The sequence below is a fragment of the Anas platyrhynchos genome, chromosome 1 (genome assembly GCF_047663525.1).
Source record: "Anas platyrhynchos isolate ZD024472 breed Pekin duck chromosome 1, IASCAAS_PekinDuck_T2T, whole genome shotgun sequence".
NCBI classification, from domain to species: domain Eukaryota; kingdom Metazoa; phylum Chordata; class Aves; order Anseriformes; family Anatidae; genus Anas; species Anas platyrhynchos.
Window position 1 is genome coordinate 44425945 of NC_092587.1, and position 22235 is coordinate 44448179.

A 22235-nucleotide genomic window follows, 5' to 3' on the forward strand; every position below is an offset into this window, starting at 1 on the left:
GATCATTTCATTCTACTTTTGAAACTGGATCTGTATGGCACTGCTAGGAACCACATGCAGAGTCCCAGCCAGAGGATTACCTTTGTGCTCACCTTTCCCCTCCCACTTCTCTTGGTTGCCTTTCCTTGTCCAAAGGACAAGAAGACAAGTGGGGCACCGAGGCACACATCTACATTCCTGTCGCCACTTTCCTGTGCAAACAAAAGCAAGCGTCACGGTGAAATTGCACAGGCTCTAGTCAAGCAGCAACACCGCCTGTGCTTTGTGCAATGCTTAAGCTCATTCAGCTCTTTTCTAGCGAGCCCTACAGTCACCCAGCTCCCACAGCAAGTCTGCCTTGACCCCTCTCTTCCTCTTTCCTCCTGCTGCTGTTATTCCAGCTGGACCTGTAGCCCTACTCCCGGAGTGGGTCTTGGACCCCATTGCTGCCATGGCACTGTGTCAGTCACAGAGGATGAGTGTTTCCCTATGGCAAAGGGAGCTCCTGCTCACCTCCCCTGCCCCACCTGCACTCCATGCCTAGCCATACCCTGGGGCATGCTGTGACCAAATCCACATAATCTTTTCTGGTTATCCTCAGAGTTCATCTACCTGTACTCCTCCATCACCCCCCTCCAGACATCCTTGTCTCTCAAGGCAGAAGAAAAGTGTTTGCCCTTCTCTAGGTTGGTGGTCTTTGGTGTCAAAGCAGCACAACAACAAACCGCAGAGCTGATGGAGGCTCTACCAAAATCAGGAGATTGGTATGAGGGTGTGGGCCAAGACACTGACAGGAGATTAAAGGAGACACCTCCTCAGTTTCACAGTGCTGTGCTGACGGCAGCACACCTCTGCTTGGCTGCCTGTGCCAGGGGAAGGGAGGAATTGCTTTCTCTGGCCAGGAGCACCAGAGTGAGGGGAGGCAGGGCATGGGGATGGGACAAGGTCTGCCACCCCCTTGGGCTGGCAGCAGCCTGGCCTGGTGAGGATGTGGGATGGGAGATGGGAGAGCCCCTGCAGATGATGGGTGCTGGGTTTGAAGGTGTAGTGCAACAACAAGAGGGGAAAATCTTCCAGGACAGCCATGCGGGTGGGAGGATGCGAGGGGCACTTTTACAGAGCAGGGATTTGAAAGGTTCAAAGGGGCACAGGAGAAAGTAGGGGAAAACACCGCCTTGGCTAAGCAAAGCTTTATCCCTAAGTGGGAATCCCCATAGACCAGCAGAGAACTTGAGTGCAGGTGCGGGGTCCTCTGAGCCAGCTTTGGCAGCTGCATTTTGCCTCACAGGCTGCTGTGGTGGAGCAGCGCCGAAGGAGATCACCTGCCCAGCCCTGCTCTGCTCCACAGGGAAGGTGGGAGCCTTGGCCAAGTCCCCAGAGCTGCAGCTCCACTGTCCTTTCTTCCCACCAGGAAAGGGCTCTCCGAGCCAGGGCATGGATGTGCTCCTCCATGCCCAAGCCCCAGCCAGGCTCTGGGGCCTCCACAGCCTGGTGTCCAGCTCCTGGTTCAGCGCAGGCTGCTGGCACCCAAAAGCTGGGTGCGGGGAACGGCGCCGAAATCCCTCCCTGGCAGGGTATTAATTCCACAATAATAAGCCCCTTCATCTCCTTCAGGCTCTGGAGTAGCTCTTTAGAGCATTAGCAAAGGAATAATCCCTGTCATCTATGCAGCAATTTGAGCACAAGCTCAAGCGTGGTTATTGTGTCCCCAGGGCCACGCTGATCCCATTTGTTCCTCAGCATGTGACATGGGGACACTGGCGCTGTGACAGGGGCCATGCTTGTGGCATAAGCTGGGTCCCCAGCTATTTAGTGCAGGGACACCTCCAGTGGCAGGGAAGGGGACAGAGGACCCTGCCCTGGACCCATCCTCATGTTGGCAGTGGTTGGGCTACCCCTTGAGCCCCACTGGTGTGGCCAGAGAAGGTCCGGGCAACCAAAAAGCAAGTGAGCAGTGATATTCACCCAGCCAGGCAGGGTCTCTGCTAGCGGGGGGTTATAGGCCCCCCCGTCCCGCTCTCCTAAGGGAGCCAAGAAAGCTCACAGTTTAGATGGATTAGCCAAGAAAGGGAAGAAAATACCGTTGTTTTCAAGCAAGATCATTATGAGTCATGGGAGGCTGAAAGAAGTTTTCCTGAGACAGCAAATAAATCCCCTGGAAAGAAGCCAGTGAGGTGCCAGCAGAGGCAAAGATGTAAAGAGGTGTCTGACAGGCAGACAGAGTGGGATTAGGGTATGCACTGGTAAAAAGACCCAAGGCATTGACAAGAGATCCCCGGGCAATGCAAGGAGGGCTGGAGCATGACTGCACTGCCTGGTGTCAGCGTGAGGGGGCACAGAAACCCACAGGACAGGGGAGAGCTGCAGGAAGGAGATAAGGCAGCCACAGCAGGGGATGTGCCAGCAACCAGCACAAAGTCCTGCTGGTTACACACCTGGTATTGTGGCCGCTCGGCAAGGCCTGGGCATGGAGGCATTGCCTGCTCCTAAACCTCACGGTCTGGAGTGCTGGGGCAGTGTGGGGCACCTCAGCCCTGTGCAGGGGGTCAGGCAGGTGGAGGCAGGCAATGGTGACTTACAAACCAGGAGGCAGGAGCTGGTCACTACTGCGGCCTCTCCAGTTATAAAACATCACAAAGTAGGCCAAGAGCGATGCTGTGTGGGGGAAAGCCCAAGGAAAAGGGAAAAGAGATTTCTCTGTGGTTCCCGCAGTGGCGGGCAGAATTGCTGCTACAAAACCACTTTGACTGTGGCAGCACACATCCAGCTCCACTGGTGTTTACAGAAAATCAACCCTGGGCTGTGGTGGGAGGGAAAAAATGTGCACGGGAGGGGCTGCTGCCCAGGGGTCTCAGCAGCTCTTTGCAAAAAAAACAGCGGGGCAGTTTGATACCCAGCACTGGCTGCTGTCAGTGGGCAGATGAACAGGAGGAGGAGGAGGAGGAGGAGGAGGAGGGTTCCCAACGCATTGCTCCAGCACTTGGGGAAGCCAAGATGGTTGGGGAGATGATGACAGCGAGTCCCTGCAGGAGGGAGCAGTAAAAGATGGACCCCAGGCACTCTCTGTCTCTTGCTCCCTTACAGCTGTCTGTTTTTGGGCAGAGCTCAGAGCAGCTCTGCCCAGCCCACAACGTGGGGCTGGGGGAGTGGGTCGTGGGGTGCGGGGAGGCTTCAGGAGCCCAGCCTGGGTGGGAGGGGGACAGAGAGAAGCAGCATGCAGCTGGAGTTGGGCTGGCAGTTCTAGGAGCAGGGATGGGGGGTTTGTGCCTGCGGGGAGGAGAACGGCTGCTAGCTGTGCTGCTCAGGGCTTAACGCCTTAAGAGCCCAGCTGATTCCTGCTCAGAAGCAAAGGGAAAACACAGGCGTGCAGGACAGCGGGCTGCTCAAGGATGCTGTGTTTCCCCAAACCATGACGGGACAAAGGTTTGGAAAATGCATCGCTTTTTGCCTATTGCCTTGGAGCTGCCTGAGTGTTGCCCGGAGCGGTGCTGCTGGGCCCAGGATCGCTTTGCCCAGTGCAGGACCCGTCTTGAAGGGGCTGCCCAGAGACTCTGACAACGGGACCTACGTGCACAGCAACATCTCAGGTACTCGAGCAAGCATTTGCCTTCCTCTCGGGCTGCTGGGTTCCCCACGGTACAGCGCGAGAGGCACTGGGACACCTTTGCAATGGCACGTGGGTGCTTCTGCAGAGGGCACATAGGGCACGTGTAGGGGCTGCAGCAGTTGTGGGCTCTGGGAGGGATATGTCACGTCAGAGGCAGGGTTGCAGGCACAGGAAGGAAACAACGCTTAACTGGCTTTCTGATAGAGAAAAGCTCTCTTCCATGTTAATCTCTACACATATCACAACGGGCCAGCTCTCTGGCCAGGGGACAAGCTCACTAAACACATCCCTGTCCCTATGGGCTGAGCTGTGGCCCTCAGGAAAAAATGAGGATGGAGATTGTTTAAAAGCAACAAATAATCTCCAAATGCTGCAGGTCATTATGGTTTTTAATCAACTTCCTACAGCATAGCAGGTGCAGTTCCTCAGTGAGGGGTGCATGGCATTAGGGCTGCCATGGCACACACCTGCCTGGTGCTGTATTGTTCACCTTCCCAAACCTCTGTCCACTTCATGTTGTTTCCAAAGTGCGTGTTGGGAACAGTCCCCAAACCACCTCATTCTCACAGTGTCACTAGGGATTGTTGGGAAAGGTCCTAGCCAGTGACAGACAATTTAACCATAGAACAGGTCCAGTCCAGGCATCCTGGCAATGTCCCTACCACTGCTAAATTTATGCATATAGAGGCATCTATTACCTCTTAATAACATTGATGGACCCAGAGAAAGTCTGATCTTACTCAACTTGATGCTTTCTTGTCAGCCCCTCAGACATCATCTCAGCAAAACCAGAGGCAAAACAAGGCTCTCTTGCATTACCTTTACTGCTGCACTTTGAATTTACCTCAAAAATTAAACATAGCAAGTTTTTACCTGCATGCTTTAAGTTTGGCTAAGCTTTCTGACCAATGTCTTCCTTTAATCGAGGATGTTGATGCCGATAATATCTGTTACACAAGAACCTACCGATCTACATTTCCTTTGCCTTGTGTTGGGGTATCTGTGTTTTTTGCAAGCATACATCCAGACTGGCATGCTTTTGGGAGTCAGTCCAAAGGGGTGCAGTCAGACACAAGGGGTGCATTGCAAAGAGCATGACCTAAACAGAATAACTGGGTAGTTTTGAACAGCTGTGGATAAAAATAAATAAATAAATAAATAAAAGATTAAAAGCTGGAATGGAAAAGGTATCTTTCCACAGCATAAACTAGTATTTTTTACTGCTTTGAGTTCCACCCAATAATACTGTCCCAGAGTCTAACTTCCTTGGCTGTTTAGGGTATTAAAAAAGCCTATTCCCTTCCTTTTAAGGAAGGGTGACCCTTTTAAGTGTCCCTTAAAGATGACTCTTTGAAGGGTCACTCTTTGCACCCTGCCCGCATGCTGTAACCTTCTGGTCCCAATTCTGCTGGTCAGGAACACCTCACAGTACAGAGTTTGCAACTGGGAGACTTACTTCCCAAACAGGCATTAGACTTCTATGTCCCTGCTTTAGGGTTATGCAAAAAAATCCTAGAGCCTTGGGGGACCTCCAGGAGTAACACAGGGGATGGGCAGCCATTTCAAAGGCATCACGCCGTGGGGGGCTTTGCCACCACCCACCCTTAATTTCCACCCTTCTCCCCCAGCGCAGTGCACAGCTCTGCCCACACCACGCCATGGACACTACTATGTGGACAGAGGCTCAGGCGTCTCCTTGGGCTCGGTGGTCGTGTACTGGTGCGAGGAGGGCTATCAGCTGGTGGGCAGCGAGAGGCTGTCCTGCCTCCACCCGGAGAGCGCCCCATCCTGGAGCCACCCCGAGCCCCGCTGTGAGGGTAAGGAGCCCACCGGCAAACCCAGCCCCAGCAGTGCCAGCCCTTCTGCTCTCCTGTAGGGTTTCAGCTAGGTGCATGAGACCTCCATCCTTTTGCTAACCAGTGGTCCTCTCCAATCTCAGCCAGTGGGCCCCATAAAACTGGGCCCGTCACCCTGAGAGGGGACAGCAGAGGTCCAGCTCCACCCAGCTGGTGGCCATCAGCACCACTGAAACACAATGCTTTCAGTGGGGTGCTTGCAGGAGCATTTACTGCGCTGTGTAAGCTGGTGCAATGCTGTGCCCTAGCTGTCCCCCAAGCCCCCAGCGCCTGCCCCTTCGCTCCCCTCATGAGTGAGCTGCAGGCTGTCATGAAGCCTCCCCTCAGTCAACAGCTCCTACTAAGTTACTGTCATCCAAAAACTTACTTAGTGCGCGTTCAACTCCTGTGTCCAGACCATTAACCAGGCGTTCTCTTGCTCACACTAACTGCTACAGAAGTCACCAAGGCTGGTCAAAACCTGGTACCGGCTTCCATTCGGCTCCAGGTGCCAGGCACAGGGTCTCCAATTCACAGCCAAAACATTTCAGCAGGAAGAAAGCTGAACTTTGTAATAACCCAACACATGATCTTTATAAAAGTACATGCGAAGCAAATGGCCCTATTTTTTTTTTCTGTTATTAGCTCATCAAGAACTAATGGCTTAATGCCGAAAGAACAAAGTCTATATTGCTTTAAAAGCTCTCCCTCATGCACTGGGAATCGTGTGCCTACATAAAATGATTTCAGGAAAATTGTCCTCAAGAAAGTTATTTATTTTTGCAGCAACAAGCAAAAACACAGAAGTTGTAAATACTATATAGCTATGCATAAACTATATTGCTCATGCTGGCCAACGAGAATTAAAGACCTTAGGGGCCCTTTCAAAAACCATCTATAAGCAAACCTGTGGTGCAACAGCTAGCTAAAAAAGTTTTAAATGGAAAAGGTCTAAGAGCTTTTGCTGCTTCTCCTTCACTTGCTCAAGACAAGCAAATCCATTTTGAAAAGGTGACATCTCATAAAAGTCAAATTAGAAATGTGCTTCAACCGCAGAACATCTCAGCAGGTCCTGCACTGGAAGAGGCTTCAGCTCAGCCCCTAAAACAACACAAGTAGCTTGCTCTTTAAACACAAACACAAATAAAGCAATTCCCCATCAATTCAGAGCTGTAAAATTTGTTGATAGCCAGTGAGTGTCTTCTGTTCATAAAGGCAATCATAGCAAAATAAAAGTAATGAACTTTGTTGCCATAGTTTACACGCAGTCCTGCAGTAAAACCCTCATTAGCAAACCTTATCTTCCCAGCTCTAAACAGGCGTTGCAGCTTGTACGCTGCCTCATGCAGAAACATATTCAGTGAGCCAAAAAAAAGCCAACCCGCAGTTTTAAATCACATTTCAGGTTAACACAAATAAAGAGGTTTAAAAACAGTTTCAAGGAAAAAAAACCTCATACACGCCACATTTCTCTTTGAAACAAAAAACAAATCTCTGTGCTTTCTGAAGTCATAGTTTGGTTGTTTCGTAAGTGTGGTAAGGTTGAAGGTTTTTTTGAATCAGTGTATTTTATTACTTTGAAAACGTACTATTTTTGCTGATGCAAGCAAATGCTTTCCTATTATTTTGACCTTGGGGAGGGAGCCACATCCCTAACTTCAGACGTTTACAACGCAGACGTCATTTAGCGTCCCAGTAGGGTTTGATCACAATGCAATTCACCCGATCCTTCCAGCCATCCGCCTCAGTGCGGGCAGCGATCCCACCCCGTCCACCTGTCCCAGGGAACTCAGCAGTCGGCGCACTGCACCCGCTGGAGTTGCCAAGGGATTCTTTATAGAAAAGCCACCTCGAGAGCCCATTTTCCTTTCAGACAGCTGTGTTTCCTTAACCTTTTTTTCCTTTTTCCCCAAAAGAATGGCTAAGCAAAATAGGCGTTCGAGGTAAAAACTGACAGTTACCATATGTTTAATTGGAGTTCAGTTCATGCTACCTTCGTGCTTTACGTAGAACATACCAGAAGCGCTGTTTGCTGTCACAGACGATTACTTTATTTAATTCGAACCACAAAATACTAGTTTAGAAGCCTTTATTTTTTTCATAAACCTTTTGTTTATTGACCGGCGCCATTTTGTGACGCTCCCACAACCCCTATACAGCAATTAATTGCCCGGGGGGGGGGGGTCTCGGCGGTTCCCTCACCCTTTGGGGCAAGGCGGCCGCAGCTCGACGGCCGGGGCGCCGCACGGGGAGAAGCCCCCCCGGGTGCCGCACGCCCCCGGCCGCCTGGTCAACCCGTCCCGCTCTGCCTCTGCCCGCAGCCGTCCCGCAGGCGGGCTCCCGCCTGGCCGTCGCCGCCTCGCTGGTGAGCGGAGCCGTCATCGCGGCGCTGGCCGCCGCCTTCGCCGTCTGCTGCTGGCGGGAGCGGGCGCGGAGGAGCCGAGGCCCGGGGTGAGTGCGGGGCCGGGCCGGGAGGGAGGGCCGGGCTGACACAGCCTCGGTGGAGGGGGCAGAGGACAGCAGGGGGCAAGGCGGGCTTGCGGGGTGGGGGTCCGGGGTGCGGGCAGGCGGCTGTGCTGCTGCTGTCCCCCTGCAGGCAGCAGCCCCGCAGGAAGGGCGGACGATGGGAGCGCGGCCCCTCGGCGGCGGAGAGCGGGAGGAGAGCCCTGGGGAGGCTGAGGCAGCAGCACCACCGCCGCGACTACCGCCTGCCAGCCCTCTGCAGCGCCGTGAGCACGGGGGCACACGCGGGCTGCAGTAACCTGGCCTGCCAAAGGTAGGGAGCAGCCCCACGGGCACTGCCCGCAGCCCCTCGCACCGTGCCGGAGGGGCTGGGGGCAGCAGCAGGTGGAGGTGAAAGCTGCAGCGCCTGGGCATTCAGTCCCCTACGCCTCCGACCCTCTTACCCCTGGCCTGGACCCCTTAGCATCCTGAAATGCCCTCCTTCCCTAAGTCCATCTCAGCTAACCCAAGGCAGCGCAGCCTTGGTGGGCTGCAGGCTCCCTTGGGTGCTGCGGCTCCACTCACAGCCCTCTCTCCTTCTTGCCTTTGCCAGGAGCTCAGAAAACCTGCCAAAGCTGCCCCTGCAGAGCGCACACCCCGCAGCGCACCTCCTGCCCCCCTGGGCAGCACAGCCCCCCGCAGCACCCCACCGCCTGCTGCTGCCCCTGAGACCTGACTGCATCGACCTCACGCGGGGCCTGCCCCCCGCCTGCTTCAGAAGCTACGAAGATCACCAGCTCTTGCACAAGTTTGGGAGGCCCGTCTGAAAATTTAAACCGTCAGTCAAATGCCCCCTGCCCCCTTTTTTTTTTTCCTTAAAAGATCAATTCCTTGAAGCCCCACAGAGCTCAGAAAGAATTTGACAAGAGCCAATTACTGCACCTAGGTTTTCAAATGGAGAAAATTGAACACTCCATGTTGAAAGGCTTTTTTGATACAATCCTTTTATTGTTTCCCCTGTGTCCTGAAGTGCACATTTCAAAGAAATGCCTGGGTTACCAGCTTCTTAATTGATCATTTGGGTGAGATGCATGAAGCCGAGTTAGAACAGCCCCAGTTTAAGTCAGAGGCTGAGCACGTGCAGAGTTTCAGGTCTTAAACACAAGAGCCTGATTTGCTGTTTGGGGCTCCTTTAAAGGCTGAAAGTGAACAGCGAGTGCCAGTTACCAGAACAAGGAATCTATGTCATTAGATAAGTGGAAGCATTTGCAATTCATTGCACTTGAATGGAGGCTGAGATTTAAAGTTTTTCCTGTTGTTCAGAACTTGCAACATCCTCCCATCGCTGTAGTCAATCTTGGACTTGCAAGATGCAATGACAAGTGGGTAAAGATAACCAGTCAAGAGGAAAACACGAATTTGTCCTTAGTACAAAAGACCTAGCACATTTAAAACAACCTGGGATTTTTCATTGCTTTTCTCCTGCATTAGAGATTCACATCACATGTATCATGACCAACAGCAGTGCCTGAAGAGCTAGCATAAGTACTGTAGTTTGCATTCAGAAGGCAACAACACCCATAATTCTGTCCAGGATTTCCTGCATGGAAACTTAGGGGCACATCCCAGGCAACCACCCACAGAGCCTGGCCAGCAGACCTGGCATAGATAACGTGCCTGACACATGCTGGGCGCACCGGGCTTGAGGAGCACAACCTCACAAGTGCGCAGGGATGCTCTTCATATCTCGGGAGTGACTACTGAATTAGAGAGGTGCTGGCAGCCCCAGAGCTGCTGGATGCACAGGGCAGGGAATAAGAACAAGCACCCAGAACATGAACCACGAGCATCGCTACCATCCAGCACTCAAAGATAAAACTCAAAATGTCCTGCTACAAAGGCTGGGAGTTTTAGGCTGCCAACTCAGTTTCCATCAACTTTTGCTTTACATTTAATTAAGGCTTCTTTCCTTGAAAAGATGCAAGGTAGCACATTTTTGTGATAAATGCAAGACCTACTTGGTAGACCCCCCTGGAAAGACTGCTGCTTCTCCCTGGAAAGAAGGCTAGGGGCACTTTTTCTATTTGTAGTAATAATAAAGGAATATCTCCCAATTCTACTTTTTATGTCTTCTTTTCAAACCACCACGCAGCAGAAAGACTGGTCTGGGGGCTGACTGTCAGTGGGGGGAGGCAGTAGGTGCTAAAGCTTGTACAGTCCCTTTCAGAAGAGGATGACACCTGAAGTGGCCACTTACTGGTAACCACACTGCAAGGAAGAAAATCTTTTCACTCCCATAAAACTGAAGCTGCAGAAAGGACAGGAAAAACGAGACTTGCTCTGTGTTTCCCTTTGTCTCCTGTCCTAACCTTACCCTTTTCTCCTCGCCCTCTTTCCAACTAAGCCTAACACATGGCCCCACAAGCAGACTGCAGAGACACCCTGAGGCAGTCCCCAATAAGCATCAGGCCTGTGCAGCACTCCCAGCGTTGTTCCAAAGTGCTCCCCAACAGAGGAATTTCTGCACAGAGCTCTTGCAGAAAACACACTTGCTTGTCAGGAAACAGCAGCAACTTTCGACAGATTCAGCACAGGATCTGCTCTGGGAACAGTGTTTCCCAGTTTCTTGCTCTTGTATGAAGGTAGATGAAACCAGAAAAGAAAAAAAAAAAAAAAGGAACAGAAGAAGGTAATGAGTTTTTTTTTTATATATATATATATATATATATATATCTTTCTCTTCTTTTCCTCTCCCCTATCATGGTTTAAAGAAAAAAATTAAATTCATTACAGTTTCTCTTCTATCCAAGATCTTTGTGGGAAAAAAAATAAATACAGTTGGGGCACATTCAGAGTTCACTTTTCCTTGGATCCAAGCAAGGCTTTACAAAAAAAAAAAAAAAGTGGGATTTTTTTATTTTTCTTTGCTACATAGAGATTGACACCTGCTTTCACTGCAAACTGCAGTGATGCACATCTCAGATATAAAATCTTTTGCCAAACATGTCCAGAAAGATGCCGATTCTGAAGTGTCACAACAAAAAGTTAACATTTTCAATAAACTGACACAGTAGTTTTTCATACCGAGAAAAATGTCAACTTGAAACAAGCATTTGATATGACTGATATTTTAAAAAAATTATTTACCTGACAAAATTGAAAAGTTTCTTTAGGGGTAACATTCACCTGACTTTTTTTTTTTTTTTTTTTTTTTTTTTTTTTTGAAAAGTTAAGATTCCTACCACAAAAAAAAGTTGATCCCAAGACTTGGCTCCACCAGCAGATCCTCTAGTGGGAGGAACAGAGAGGCCTTCTGTGAAATTTGTCTCAGACTGGCAGGGAACCAAAACCAATGGAAGAAAGCTGGGTTGAGGGCAGGAAGCCCAACTTTACCACAGGTTCCCCTATCAATCCCTTCATCTGTGCCTCGGTTCCTTCTCACCTTGCACCACAGCAGCACAGCAAAGGGCTGAGCTCACGTAGTGAAGAGCCGTGCTTGGCTTCACCCCAGGAATGCAACAGTAACCACCACTTACTTTTATTTGCCCAGAGGAAGGAGGAGGAAGGTAGCTATGTAGAAGCTTTAAGTAATTTGTGAACTGAAAGGAAAAATCCCTCCCAGGCCTGTAGTCACACACATTCTCACCACAGTTTGGCGGTTCTCCTCGGAGCCACCATCTACCTAACCCTTCCTCACCAGGGCAGCACATGCAGGCCTGCCCTTCCCACCACTTTCCCCTGCCAAGCACAAGACAAACTGACATTCTCCACACTAGGGCACAGGATTTCCAGCTCAGATCCCTGTAGGCCTACCTACAGGGAAGCTGTAGCCCCAAGAGGTTTAGCTGTAATATTTTATGCAGTATCCAAAGCAATACCCAACCATTTTAATTATATTTATGCAGTGTCCAATACACAGGTGGAGGAAACCAACTGAGGAAGGATGGAGATGGCTGCAAGGTTGTCTCATTGCCAATTTCTGTCCCAAGCAGGCAAGGCAATCAGTCACTCCCAGCTTAGTGCTCGAACAGAGAACGCATCCTCATTTCTTTTTTAAACAGGATATTAAGCTTGAGATCCCACACTGTGAAACCTCAGCCTGCATGCTTATTTAGAAATAGCTAACAAGTTTGGGTCACAGCTTTAAATTCCTCAGATAAGCTCACTGCATCAGCCTTCTGTGGACTGTCAGCATTGACAGAAGACGTTTCAGACCCCTCTGAAGATCTGGGCAAGGTTAATGCTGGGACCTGTAACATTGAAATGTTAAAGCTATGAAATCCCAAGAAGCATTCATTGTGGTCCTGAAAATAATAGCAAACCTCTGCCAGACATTGCTGAGAGGGCAAAAGATTCGTAAAATTTAAAAGTTTGAGTACTAGAGGGAAGAAATAGTAATCAGGCAAGATTTCCCAGGAGAGAGTGCATGCAATGACTGTGCCCCACTTGAAAGACCGCATCTCATTTGTGTTCCAGGAGATGGACTCGTGGAGCACCAGAGGTCAGGCACATCACCTCCTACGGGTGGCTTAGATTAACAAGTTTTCTATATTGCTTTCCTCCAGTGACGACACCTTTGTTCAGACGATTTTACCACACCTAGCATTACTGCATCAGCCCCACCCTGAACCAGTGCATTTTCATCAGCAAAGCCAGTGACAAATCTGTTACTGCCAGGATCACCAAGCTGACCTTGAACCTCCACTGTACCTAAGTATGGACTTCTGCATCCCCACAAGTGTCTCTGTGTCCCTGTACTTGTAGGGCAGGAGCTTCGTTTGGACATTTCCATCTCAAGAGCCTTCACTTTACCACATAAACCTAACAGCAGTAGGCCTAGGGCAAAGGCAAACCCCAGAAAGAAGGGAAGATGAAGATCTTGCTCACATACAGTGCTCTCACATGTAGATCGAAACGTACTGAGGTTACACCATTTCTGACACTGTATCCCAAAGCTATGACAATACATCAAGTTTTCCCTCTTAGGAGCTTGGTTTGCAGCAAAAGCCTTAAATAGAAGAGGACCTGAGAGCTGTTTCCCATCAGTGGAATGTTCCAAGGGAAAAAGAGGTGTTGGGATTTGGGAGGAGAGGAAGGAACACCAGCCCTTACAGTTACTACAGGCACATTCAACATGAAAACCTGATAACGTATCAGTGAAGTGGAAAGCATTTCTGTAGCTAGACACATATTCACACGGTGCCAGAAGATGTAAAGCAGCAGCTGTTGTTAACAGACACACATTCATGGCAAACAGCACTGCACACCATCTCTGCATTGTGAGCACTGAAAATTCACGCCTGCTAGAGCTCATTCCCCTTAGGAAGTTAGCAGAGCCTATGACCCCTTCAGGTAGGGCTCGTGACAGCTCCAGTGCAACCCCTGAAGCACTGTGCCACCTCTCAGTGCTCGAGAGGCCTCAATTCTGAGTAGTGAGAGTTTTTAGAGAGTTTTTATTCCAGCACTACAGCTTTCCCCAAAGGGATTAGTCCCAGGCAGTACAGTACCCACCACTCAGTGGATTTACATATGCTAGAGACCAACAGCAAACCCAAACCCCTTTACAACTTACACCATGCATTCTGAGTAGTGACAGACGAGAATCACCAGGTAACCGGTCTGTGATCTTTTCAAGGGTATTTTTCTAAGCTCTCTTGCAAGGGTGAGGGAGGAAATTAGTGCATACCTTCCCCCTGCTACCCCAGGGAATAATGTGCTCAAGCCAAAGAAGTGTCCACAGCAGCATGATCAGCTTTACAGAACTGTAGATCACTGCATTGGCCCTAAAATCAATCCTGTATCCTGAATGACTACAATTACACGAGCATTTCAGATAAAAACTTTTTGCAGAACAGAGTCTATGATTGGGGAAGAGAAAACTAAAATTATGGGTTAAAGAACTTGAGTACAAACCACTCAACTTCGTGATTTAAAACTATCACAGAAGTTGGCAAAGGTGCTTTAAGTATGGTTAGAGCAGCCCTGTTGGGACGCCGCATTGACAGGGGGACAGCTACTCACACCTGACGGGGGAGTAGGAAACGGATGTTACGGATGGAAAGGAAATTCAGTCAAGGGCTCTTTACCTAGGAGGCAACATACTCCTTGCTGTAACTCCAGAGATTTGCAGTTTCCTTATTACAAGGGAGCTATAAACCTGTGGTATCGTCCCAGTACTGTTGACACCAGAATTACTACACCGTAACAGAGCTCCTTGAAAACGCAGCAGAACCGATACCAGCACATTCACTACTAACAACTCCCTTCCTCCCCTCAGCACACATTCATACTAGTTTTGGAGGAGTCAGATCCATCCCTTTCTCTAACTTATCTCTACCAGACATCTTTCAAATGTGTTGCTAGACCAGGGTGACCATGCTTTCAGTCACGCACCTTCCTGGGCTTAATGCAAGAGCTGCACACGTTCATAATATGTGTAACAAGAACAGGCCACACACTGAGATAATCACAAGGACAAAACAGATGCATAACTTCCTCCTTTTGGTAATGGTCCCTGTACAGAATTACTTGCAGTAAGAACAGCCCACCAAAATCTTTGAGAGAAATTAGCAGAGCCCCTCACAGCTGAGCAGAGTGAAATGCCAGGTAGTTTCCCAAGCAGGGGCACAGGAATTAGCACCAGAGAGTAGATTAAAAATAGGGTAAATAAAAGCACAAGCCACCCCACTGTCCACCTAAGCACTGATACAGTTTAGGGTTACAACACCAGTGTTACCCAGCAAATGTCTTTCTTTATGGGTGGTGGGGCAGAAGGGGGAGTACCAGACAGAAGAGCCATTCTGGTTACAAAATTCGTTGTACTAAGTTTGTCAGCAGGCCAACCACAAACTATCATACAGCAGCAGGGAACAAGCTCTCTCCTGAACATCTGAAGCCTCTCTTTAGAGGTAATAGACCACAGGCACTGTTTTCCTTCAGTCCATCCTGAACTGCCAAGGAGACAAATCAGGAAACGATGAAGGCACCAAGTTTCATGAAATTGCTGTGTGAAATAGGAAGCAATTGCAGCTACTTTAAGAGTTGCAAGCTTTGCTTGTTATCAGGAAGAGAACCTGGCTGAAGAGAAGCATCTGTAACAAGTTGGGGAGAGAAGCCCCCAGCACCAGCTCCAGAGGCTGGTTTCCCCCGCTGCTTCCCTGCGTTCAGTTCAGCCCTCAGACAGCAAATACAGCACCGAGAGTAATGCAGGTAAGAGCAGAAGCACCAAGTGGTTTTGTAAAGCAGGATGTTTGGAGTAACTTCGTGCAGGTCCAAGAGCTGACAGCAGGAGGCTGGCTTCCCCAGCCCAGCAGCTCAGGACTGCTCTCCATGCCAGCGCAGTTCAGAGCTGTGAATTCCCCTTCTCACCCCTGCCCACAGGGAACATTTTAGGAGGGCAGCCAGACTGTACAGCTGGCATCATGTGAGAAATCCTTTGCACAGGCACTTGTAGTAGCTCAGGCTCCCAGCCATCTCTCATGAGCTATGCAGCAAAGACTTCAATCCAGCACTCAGGCATAAGGTTGCTGGTTTTAAATACCAAAACTGATCTCTGGCTGGATGCATAAGAGCTTGTTGGAGGCTTTCTGTATGCTGAGAGCTCTTCATCCCTTGCTGCACAGTGAAAATATTTTACACCTTTTTTTTTTTTTAAAAAAAAAAAGAAAAGATGCTGAAGGAAACAAGTCGTAACTAGAATTCTCTTGCCACATATTCTAACATTATTATATGCTATCTGTCCCAAGTGACATGGTAGTGAATTGAGAAACCAAAACCAAACTTTTAATGCTTCAGATTTAAAAGGATGACAACAAAGGCTAAAAACACTCATCCTCCAACTGTTAGCTGAGTAAAGACAACAGACTTCCTTTAAAAAGATTAACATTTCTATGCTTTTTCCACCCTTCAATACAGAAGTCACCATGCAATGCAGCATTTCATGAAAAAATTGCTCCAATTCGGACAAACAGGAGGAAGAAATCTTGCAATGACATATGGCTTTACCAGATGCAATACTTCAAAATCCAAGTTTTTTCCAATTTTTTTTTTTTTAAAAAAAAAAAAAAAGCAAACACAAAGTCATCATCAAGTTTTGTTTTATTTAAGATTTTAGTTTTAATTCTGAAGAAAGAGGTACATTTCCTTGGTTTTAGTTTTAGCGTTGGGTTATAACCATGTTTATCTGTTTCTTTCCTGTCTTTTCAATACTGCACAAACGTCCAGAAACTACAGGGTTAAGTAAAAGCTGCAGGCAGAGGAGGTCAGAGGTTGCTCCTGATGGTGATCATGTGGCCCCAATGCAGTGCTATCCCAGAGTGCCCTAATCAGGTGAATCTTTGTTTTTTTTTTTAAAAAAAAAAAAGAAAGAGAGACTGACAGAGGAGACAAAGACTGAAGTAAATATCACTCGTGTTTCAGCTGCTTATAATTATATTATGTATACACTAGGTATTAAATCTGTGAATACTTTTAAAACATTAAAGTTTACTTTAAACCTAAAGCCAAAATTAAAAAAATCTTATTCTCCCCTCTTTAAACCACTCTTCAGCAACATGCCAGTTACTCATAGCTCTAAGTGTTTTGTCTTTCAACACACTTCATGTCAAACCTCTTACTGAGTGACACAATAAAGTCGCCTTTTTCGAAAAGAAAAAAAAAAGACATAGCATTTTCCCTGTGTAGTGCCACACTGAATGCAAAAACAAATATTAGGCCACTGCTTGCCCCACATGTTCAGTAACTTCATTTAAATTAAATACCTTTTCCATATTTCTGCATTGGAGTCTGCATTGCATTTTTCTCCTATTGTAGACCGGCACTTTTCCACTAGGCAGGAATACTCATGTGCAAAAAGACATAAAACAGTAATATTCTCCTTAAGCATTGAGGCTGCATTTTGATTTCTCTCTCTCTTTTTTTTTTTCCTTAGGATATTTAGGAATTATTTCAAACAGTGTATTTCCAACACTGGCTTCAGCAGAAACTTAACAAAAAGATCTGGTCATGACCCTGCGATGGCATTGCATTTGGGGGGGAGGTTTGATCAGGAACTGGATTCTTCAGAAAGAAAGATATGACAGGGAACAGTAGGTGGGCATAGGGAGGAGTCAGGGTGGGACACTTCCTGCATTTCTAACGTTTTGTTTTTTTCCACCTTTCCTAATGACGATCCAGCGCTGAGCTCTGTAGTAGATCTGTGGGCGTTTTACTGGGGGGTCTGAAGGCTGTCTGAAAGCCTGGGGGTGGGGAATGGAAACTGGTGGGGTTTGAAGGAGGAGAGTAGGGATTCCAACTGGCTCTGTGCAGAGGGATCTGTGTGCCGAAGGGGTTACTGTGGTGTGTCTGTGACGGCGCTGCACTGGGGCCGTCCACCTCTGTGAGGGCCTGAAGAGATTTTAGCCAATGTGGAGGATTGTCGTCTTGAAGGGTGTCTAAACTGTTTCCTGTGGATGCTGGGATACCTACAAAGAGAAGAAAAAACAGGATACAAGCAAGTCAGAGCAGAAGCAATAAGCTGAGCATGAAGGAGGTCAATTTAACCTAACACAACAGTGAGAAAACATGATTAGTTTGTACAGAGAACACATTTTACATTATATATGCTATCCTGCCCACAAAACATTTAATATTTAAATCCAGACAGGAGAAAGTTCCCCCTCAGAGCACTCCTTTGTAAGATACACATTTTTCTATCGACCGTTCTGCACGAGGACTGCGACCCTGTTTCCGTGAGCTTACCACACCTAAACCCTACCTGCGCCCTGCATGCTTCTCTTCCTGCTCTGCCTACCTGAATCATGCTTCAGCCTCTCTAACAGGGAAAACACAACCAGACAGCCTTATAAAATAGAGCTTTATAAACAAGTGGAGTACGTCCCTTTTTAAATAACATAGTCCAGTTACTGATTCCAGTGCCTCAGGACCAGCGGCGCACAAACCGGACATGCCATCCTGCAGAAGGGACACCTAAGTTGACCCTACAGATAAGCACTGATCACCCTGACTGCCTGCAGAGGTCCTGGACATGCACTGCAAAGGGTTACGTGACACTTTACGCCTAGCGGTTCCACAAAAATTCCTGGACCCTTGAGGTTTTGTGGATGGAAGCTGGAAGAGACCACCGCATACTTTTTTTTTTTTTCCAAGATGTAAATCAGTTTGTGCCAAATACCCATTTGATGGTTTGCCAGCGGAGCTGAAGGAGTGAGAAACGATTACCTGTGATGATTGCGGGGTCCATCCAGCTGCCAGGGCTGTCCCAATTCAGGCTGTCGGTGGTGGCAGTGTTGGACGTTGGTACACTGTGGTTGGCGTTGGAGGGGGAAGAAGCATTGGGCAGTCCACCAAAGTTGATGTTAATGTTCGGTAGAAGTGCCCTTAGCCCGTCCTGCCATTCCTTCATATTTAAACTCTCTACAGAACTGCTGTTGTCTGGGAGATTTACCAACAAAAAAAATGAAAGATAAAAAAATAAAAAGCTGAAGTTAGAAACAGATGTCCTTCTTTGGTGGGGTATGGGATTTTGTTTTTACTTGTTAAGCTAAGCATTTAATATTTTCCCTGTCCAAAAATTAGGGTAAATGTTTATATGGTTGATGAATTATCCAGAGGGACTGGCAGGTTTTAAACCGAGTGTAAGTGGGTGGGAGGAAGATTTAACTCCTCCCCCAATGCGTATTTCCCCATTTGTTTTTTCAGTTCAGAGGCTCAAATAACGAAGGGCACAATGGCTCCATTATTGATTAGAGAAAACCTACCAGATCCTTTATGAAAGGACCTCTGGTGTAAGCTAGATAACCCAATTCATCTGCTTTATTAATGGTCAGCAGGTTCGAAAGGGTTGTTTTCTTTGAAGTATATTAAAATGAAGAAAGGCTAGGTAGGGCTTTGCTATAGAAACCGAACATGATTAAATTTCCTGAGGAATCAGGAGGCAGGGAAATACCACAAAAGTTTTTTGTTTTGTTAGAGCTTGCTCATTCACAGCCCTACAGATGTTCTTCTGAAGAAAACAGTAACTAGGTTCTCATGAAGCTGGAAGGAACTTGATTTCCTCTTGCAGTTGAAGAACAGTAGCAAAAATTCTTTAGAGACCCGTCAGAGTCATTTCTGGCACAGCAACATCCTCAAACTTTCGTTAGAAGCAAACCAGCTGGATACTGCAACACTCAAATCTGAACTATTTGGCAAAGTTTCAAGGCACGTATTGAAAACGGACAACAGCACAACTTGGCTATTAGCACTACCGCAAGTGATCCCCATACACAAGTGGCAAACCATGCTATCTAGAACAGACTATCCAGTTGTAGGATCCATCTCCTGCTTTAGGAATCCCAACGCAAAACAAGACAAGAGCATCCTAGTATTTTATCTGCCAATACTGCAAATTAATATTAAATACAGCTTTCAGTCAAACATATTTGAAAGGAGAGCGGTGGGTAGTATGCTGGCACTACACCATGACAAAAAATTAGAATACGGACTATTTTTTTTAAGCCTTCTCCACCTGTCCTAATTGAAGAAAAGACCTTGATGTCAACTAGCAGCATTACTGTGGAATGCATACAGAACACTGCTACTCCATCAACTGAAGAGATTGAAGTCTTCACAGAAAATTAGAGGATATCACTAACTTGCACCTTTGAAGACTAAAGAAAGTAAACTCACTTGCTATCAAAAATTTCTTTGGCAATTTTTGTAAAGGGCAATGCTCAGAAAGAGCTGATATCTCCAGCAATCCCCTTTTTGTAACACATTCTTGAAATCCTGTGCTTTCACAGTGAAGTCTCTGTCCCAAGACCAAATTTATATACATACATGTATTTACATATATGAAGACAAAACTTAAGATGTTCTTTCCGTACAGAATTATAGCAACTTAAATCACAACAGTAAGTTGTATTTCAGTCCATGCCAAAACTGAGCTTCAAAATTACTTACTATGCTGACCTGCTATACCCATTTCACCTATGATGACTATTGGGACAATGCATTCAGTTTTAACCCTCGGCATGCATAACACAGTTTGTTCCAGCACAAGCATCTGTGTGATCCAGTGCCCACAGGTAGCAGGACAGAGCTGAAATCTAGAACGCCTGTGGCCAGACTGCTTCTGCACATGGAGCCTGGAGAGGGACAACGCTGTAATGCACTCTGCATTTCTGAGACCGTCCTATTTGCATGGACAAGTCTGTGGAGTGCAATTTGACTGCTGACTGATGTTATCCCCACTCGCTGGCTAAGGTGAAGCAACCCCTCTTCAGAGGTTAGCACATTAAGTATCTCAACTAAAATGAAAGAGAACTTGAGCACTACAGTAAGCAAAGAAATAATGAGTCAAAAAATCATGTGGTAGTAGTAAACCCTAAAACTTGCCCATTACTAAATGGGCATGCTCCATCTACAGATTCAAATTTTATGTGCTTCAGGAGAAAAAAAGCCCAGGCAGTAACAGAACTGCAGCTGTGCCTCCAGCAAGTAACTCAGAGCAACTTTTAGTAACCTTAGCACACAGCTGTGAAAAAAGCAGCCCAACATCCCAACTTCAGCATGACCGTGTGCACACAACCACATGAAGCAACAACTGTGTTCGATGGGGCTGCTCTGTAAGTCACATCGGAAGAAAAGAGCAGGCTTATCAGTGACTGGCTCTAAGCTCATTTAGCATGGAGCCATAGTGCATGCAGCTGGCTTTCATCTGTACTTTCATTTCTTTTACTGTAAATCAAAACTAGTTCCTGTGCTCTCCGGAACTCATTTCCTGGCAATATCAATGCTCACAAAATATTTTAAATAATTTGGTGTTAATTACTTTTTCATTCAGACCTGTATATTTCCTTGATCCTGGGGTTGAAAAATTTGGAAGTTAATAAAAAAAAGTGCTAGCCAGAAATATCCTTGATAGATTTTTGCCCACAATCCTCTCAACATCCATAAGCCTATGAGATAAGTTCCAAAATTCAGCTCTCCGAACAAAAATAGCCGACTCACCGTCACAGAAATAACTGTGACAGACTCCCCAGGGCACAGTATCAGTTTCCACTGTTTTCTTACCACTGCTTCCAAAGGCTTGTGCAAGGAAATACAGCTCACTTTAATTACTTCTACTGCGGAGGCAAAAAGCATGTACAAGATGCTTACTAAGACCACATGTAAGCAAACATACTTTTAACACCTGTGAGTTGGGGATCTGCAAGCTTGTGATGATGATAATCACTGGTGATACTAACCCCAATACGCCCTCAAAGCCCATGAGACAGCAAATAGGCTACACACCTGCAACATGCCTGTATGCATACACACACTGATAAATAATGTCACCAAGAAAGTCTAATGAAGTCATAGTCACCACAAAGACACAACTTGTAAGAAATGGGATAGGGAAATAAGTATAGTATGGTATTAGGCTACCTTGGGCTAAGAAAAAAATATTGACTATTGTCACTTTATTGCCATATACAAAATGACAGAGTACCGGGTACATAAGAGTCCAGAAGGATAACAAGCATTTGAAATACGAGATTTTTCCATGGAACCTTTTCAAAGAACAGAAGAGGCTGGCACTTTTTGTTGAAGTGATGGGCTGCAAGGCAGGCACAGTGTACCATTAGCATTTACTGTAACAGAAGACAAGACAGACACAGGAGAACTGTCCTTTATCTCAACTGTCAGTACAAAATCCACTTACAATCACAGAATGCAAGAGATCAAAGTCCTAAAAGAATTCAACATTTATATATTTTTAATTTATTGAAATCTCATGCTCCTAGGTACAAGCAAATGAGAAAACTCCAAAAGATGCTACTTTCCCAGACAGCTGTGTTTTATGTGACTAAAAAGCAAGCTATGAAAAAAAAAATAAAATACTGCTCTGATAAAGAAAAAGCAAGCACCACATCACTCAGGTGCCTGTAACAGTCTTCTGGCTTACCTAATAGAAGCACTATAAAAAACAAACCGGCCAACAAACAAATATGAGCAAACAAAGTTGCTCAGCTTCCTCAGACTCACAGCCTCCAAGGAGAGATGCAGCAATTACTCTTGCAATATGGCATTTGGGAAGGGGTTACAAGCATTGACGGGTAAGGGTAGATGGGATCAGCAGAGATTGCAAAGCCCTACAACGCCTCCTGCACTACTCTGACTGCACAGTTACTGGCTGCGACCAGCTAGGACAGCCAGTTACATAGCACCCTGATGTAAATCAGCACCTGAGCAATCTCAGGGTACCACCCAGCAAGACTCAAACCACACAGTTAGCTCAGCATGCCTGTGCTGGAGTCTGACAAGTTTTAAACATGAGTCTAAGTGAAAATGCAAAGTACTTCCTCCACCTGCAGAAAGTAAATAAGACTCTCAGCAAGTTCATTCTT

At 47.1% G+C, this 22235-nt stretch overlaps 3 protein-coding genes across 11 annotated transcripts in view; 1 reads left to right on the top strand and 2 right to left on the bottom strand.

Annotated features, from left to right (window-relative positions):
• The window catches only part of LOC101803785 (solute carrier family 23 member 1), a 30581-nt gene extending 24612 nt beyond the window's left edge, over positions 1–5969 (bottom strand). Inside the window, exon 1 of the mRNA XM_038170549.2 lies at positions 5810–5969. The gene's annotated coding sequence lies outside the window, so the exon portion shown is untranslated. The remainder of the gene's footprint in view (positions 1–5809) is intronic.
• LOC140002206 (uncharacterized) lies at positions 3227–9977 on the top strand. Its single transcript, XM_072036066.1, has 5 exons — positions 3227–3566; positions 5215–5403; positions 7743–7872; positions 8018–8197; positions 8477–9977. The coding sequence occupies exons 1-5, from the start codon at positions 3389–3391 to the stop codon at positions 8688–8690; spliced, it is 891 nt and encodes a 296-aa protein (XP_071892167.1). The 5' UTR covers positions 3227–3388; the 3' UTR covers positions 8691–9977.
• A 6756-nt stretch (positions 9978–16733) lies between these two features.
• CNOT4 (CCR4-NOT transcription complex subunit 4) overlaps positions 16734–22235 on the bottom strand; it is a 72680-nt gene continuing 67178 nt past the window's right edge. For 6 of the 9 annotated variants that reach the window (XM_027452743.3, XM_027452734.3, XM_027452748.3 and 3 more), the window contains 2 exons: positions 18082–18294; positions 16878–17324 (listed from right to left, as the gene is read on the bottom strand). In XM_027452743.3, coding sequence (XP_027308544.1) covers positions 17023–17324; positions 18082–18294 — 515 coding nt within the window. In that variant the 3' untranslated portion in view covers positions 16878–17022. Of the gene's footprint in view, positions 17325–18081; positions 18295–22235 lie in introns of all 9 variants that reach the window. The other 3 variants (XM_027452772.3, XM_027452775.3, XM_027452762.3) reach the window with 2 other exon arrangements.

Bases quoted from the DNA above. Each gene is read 5' to 3' on its own strand.
- LOC140002206 (XM_072036066.1), top strand. From the start codon at position 3,389: ATGACGGGACAAAGGTTTGGAAAATGCATCGCTTTTTGCCTATTGCCT. The intron at 3,567-5,214 runs GTACTCGAGCAA...CTTCTCCCCCAG, and splicing joins CGTGCACAGCAACATCTCAG to CGCAGTGCACAGCTCTGCCC. The intron at 7,873-8,017 runs GTGAGTGCGGGG...GTCCCCCTGCAG, and splicing joins CGGAGGAGCCGAGGCCCGGG to GCAGCAGCCCCGCAGGAAGG.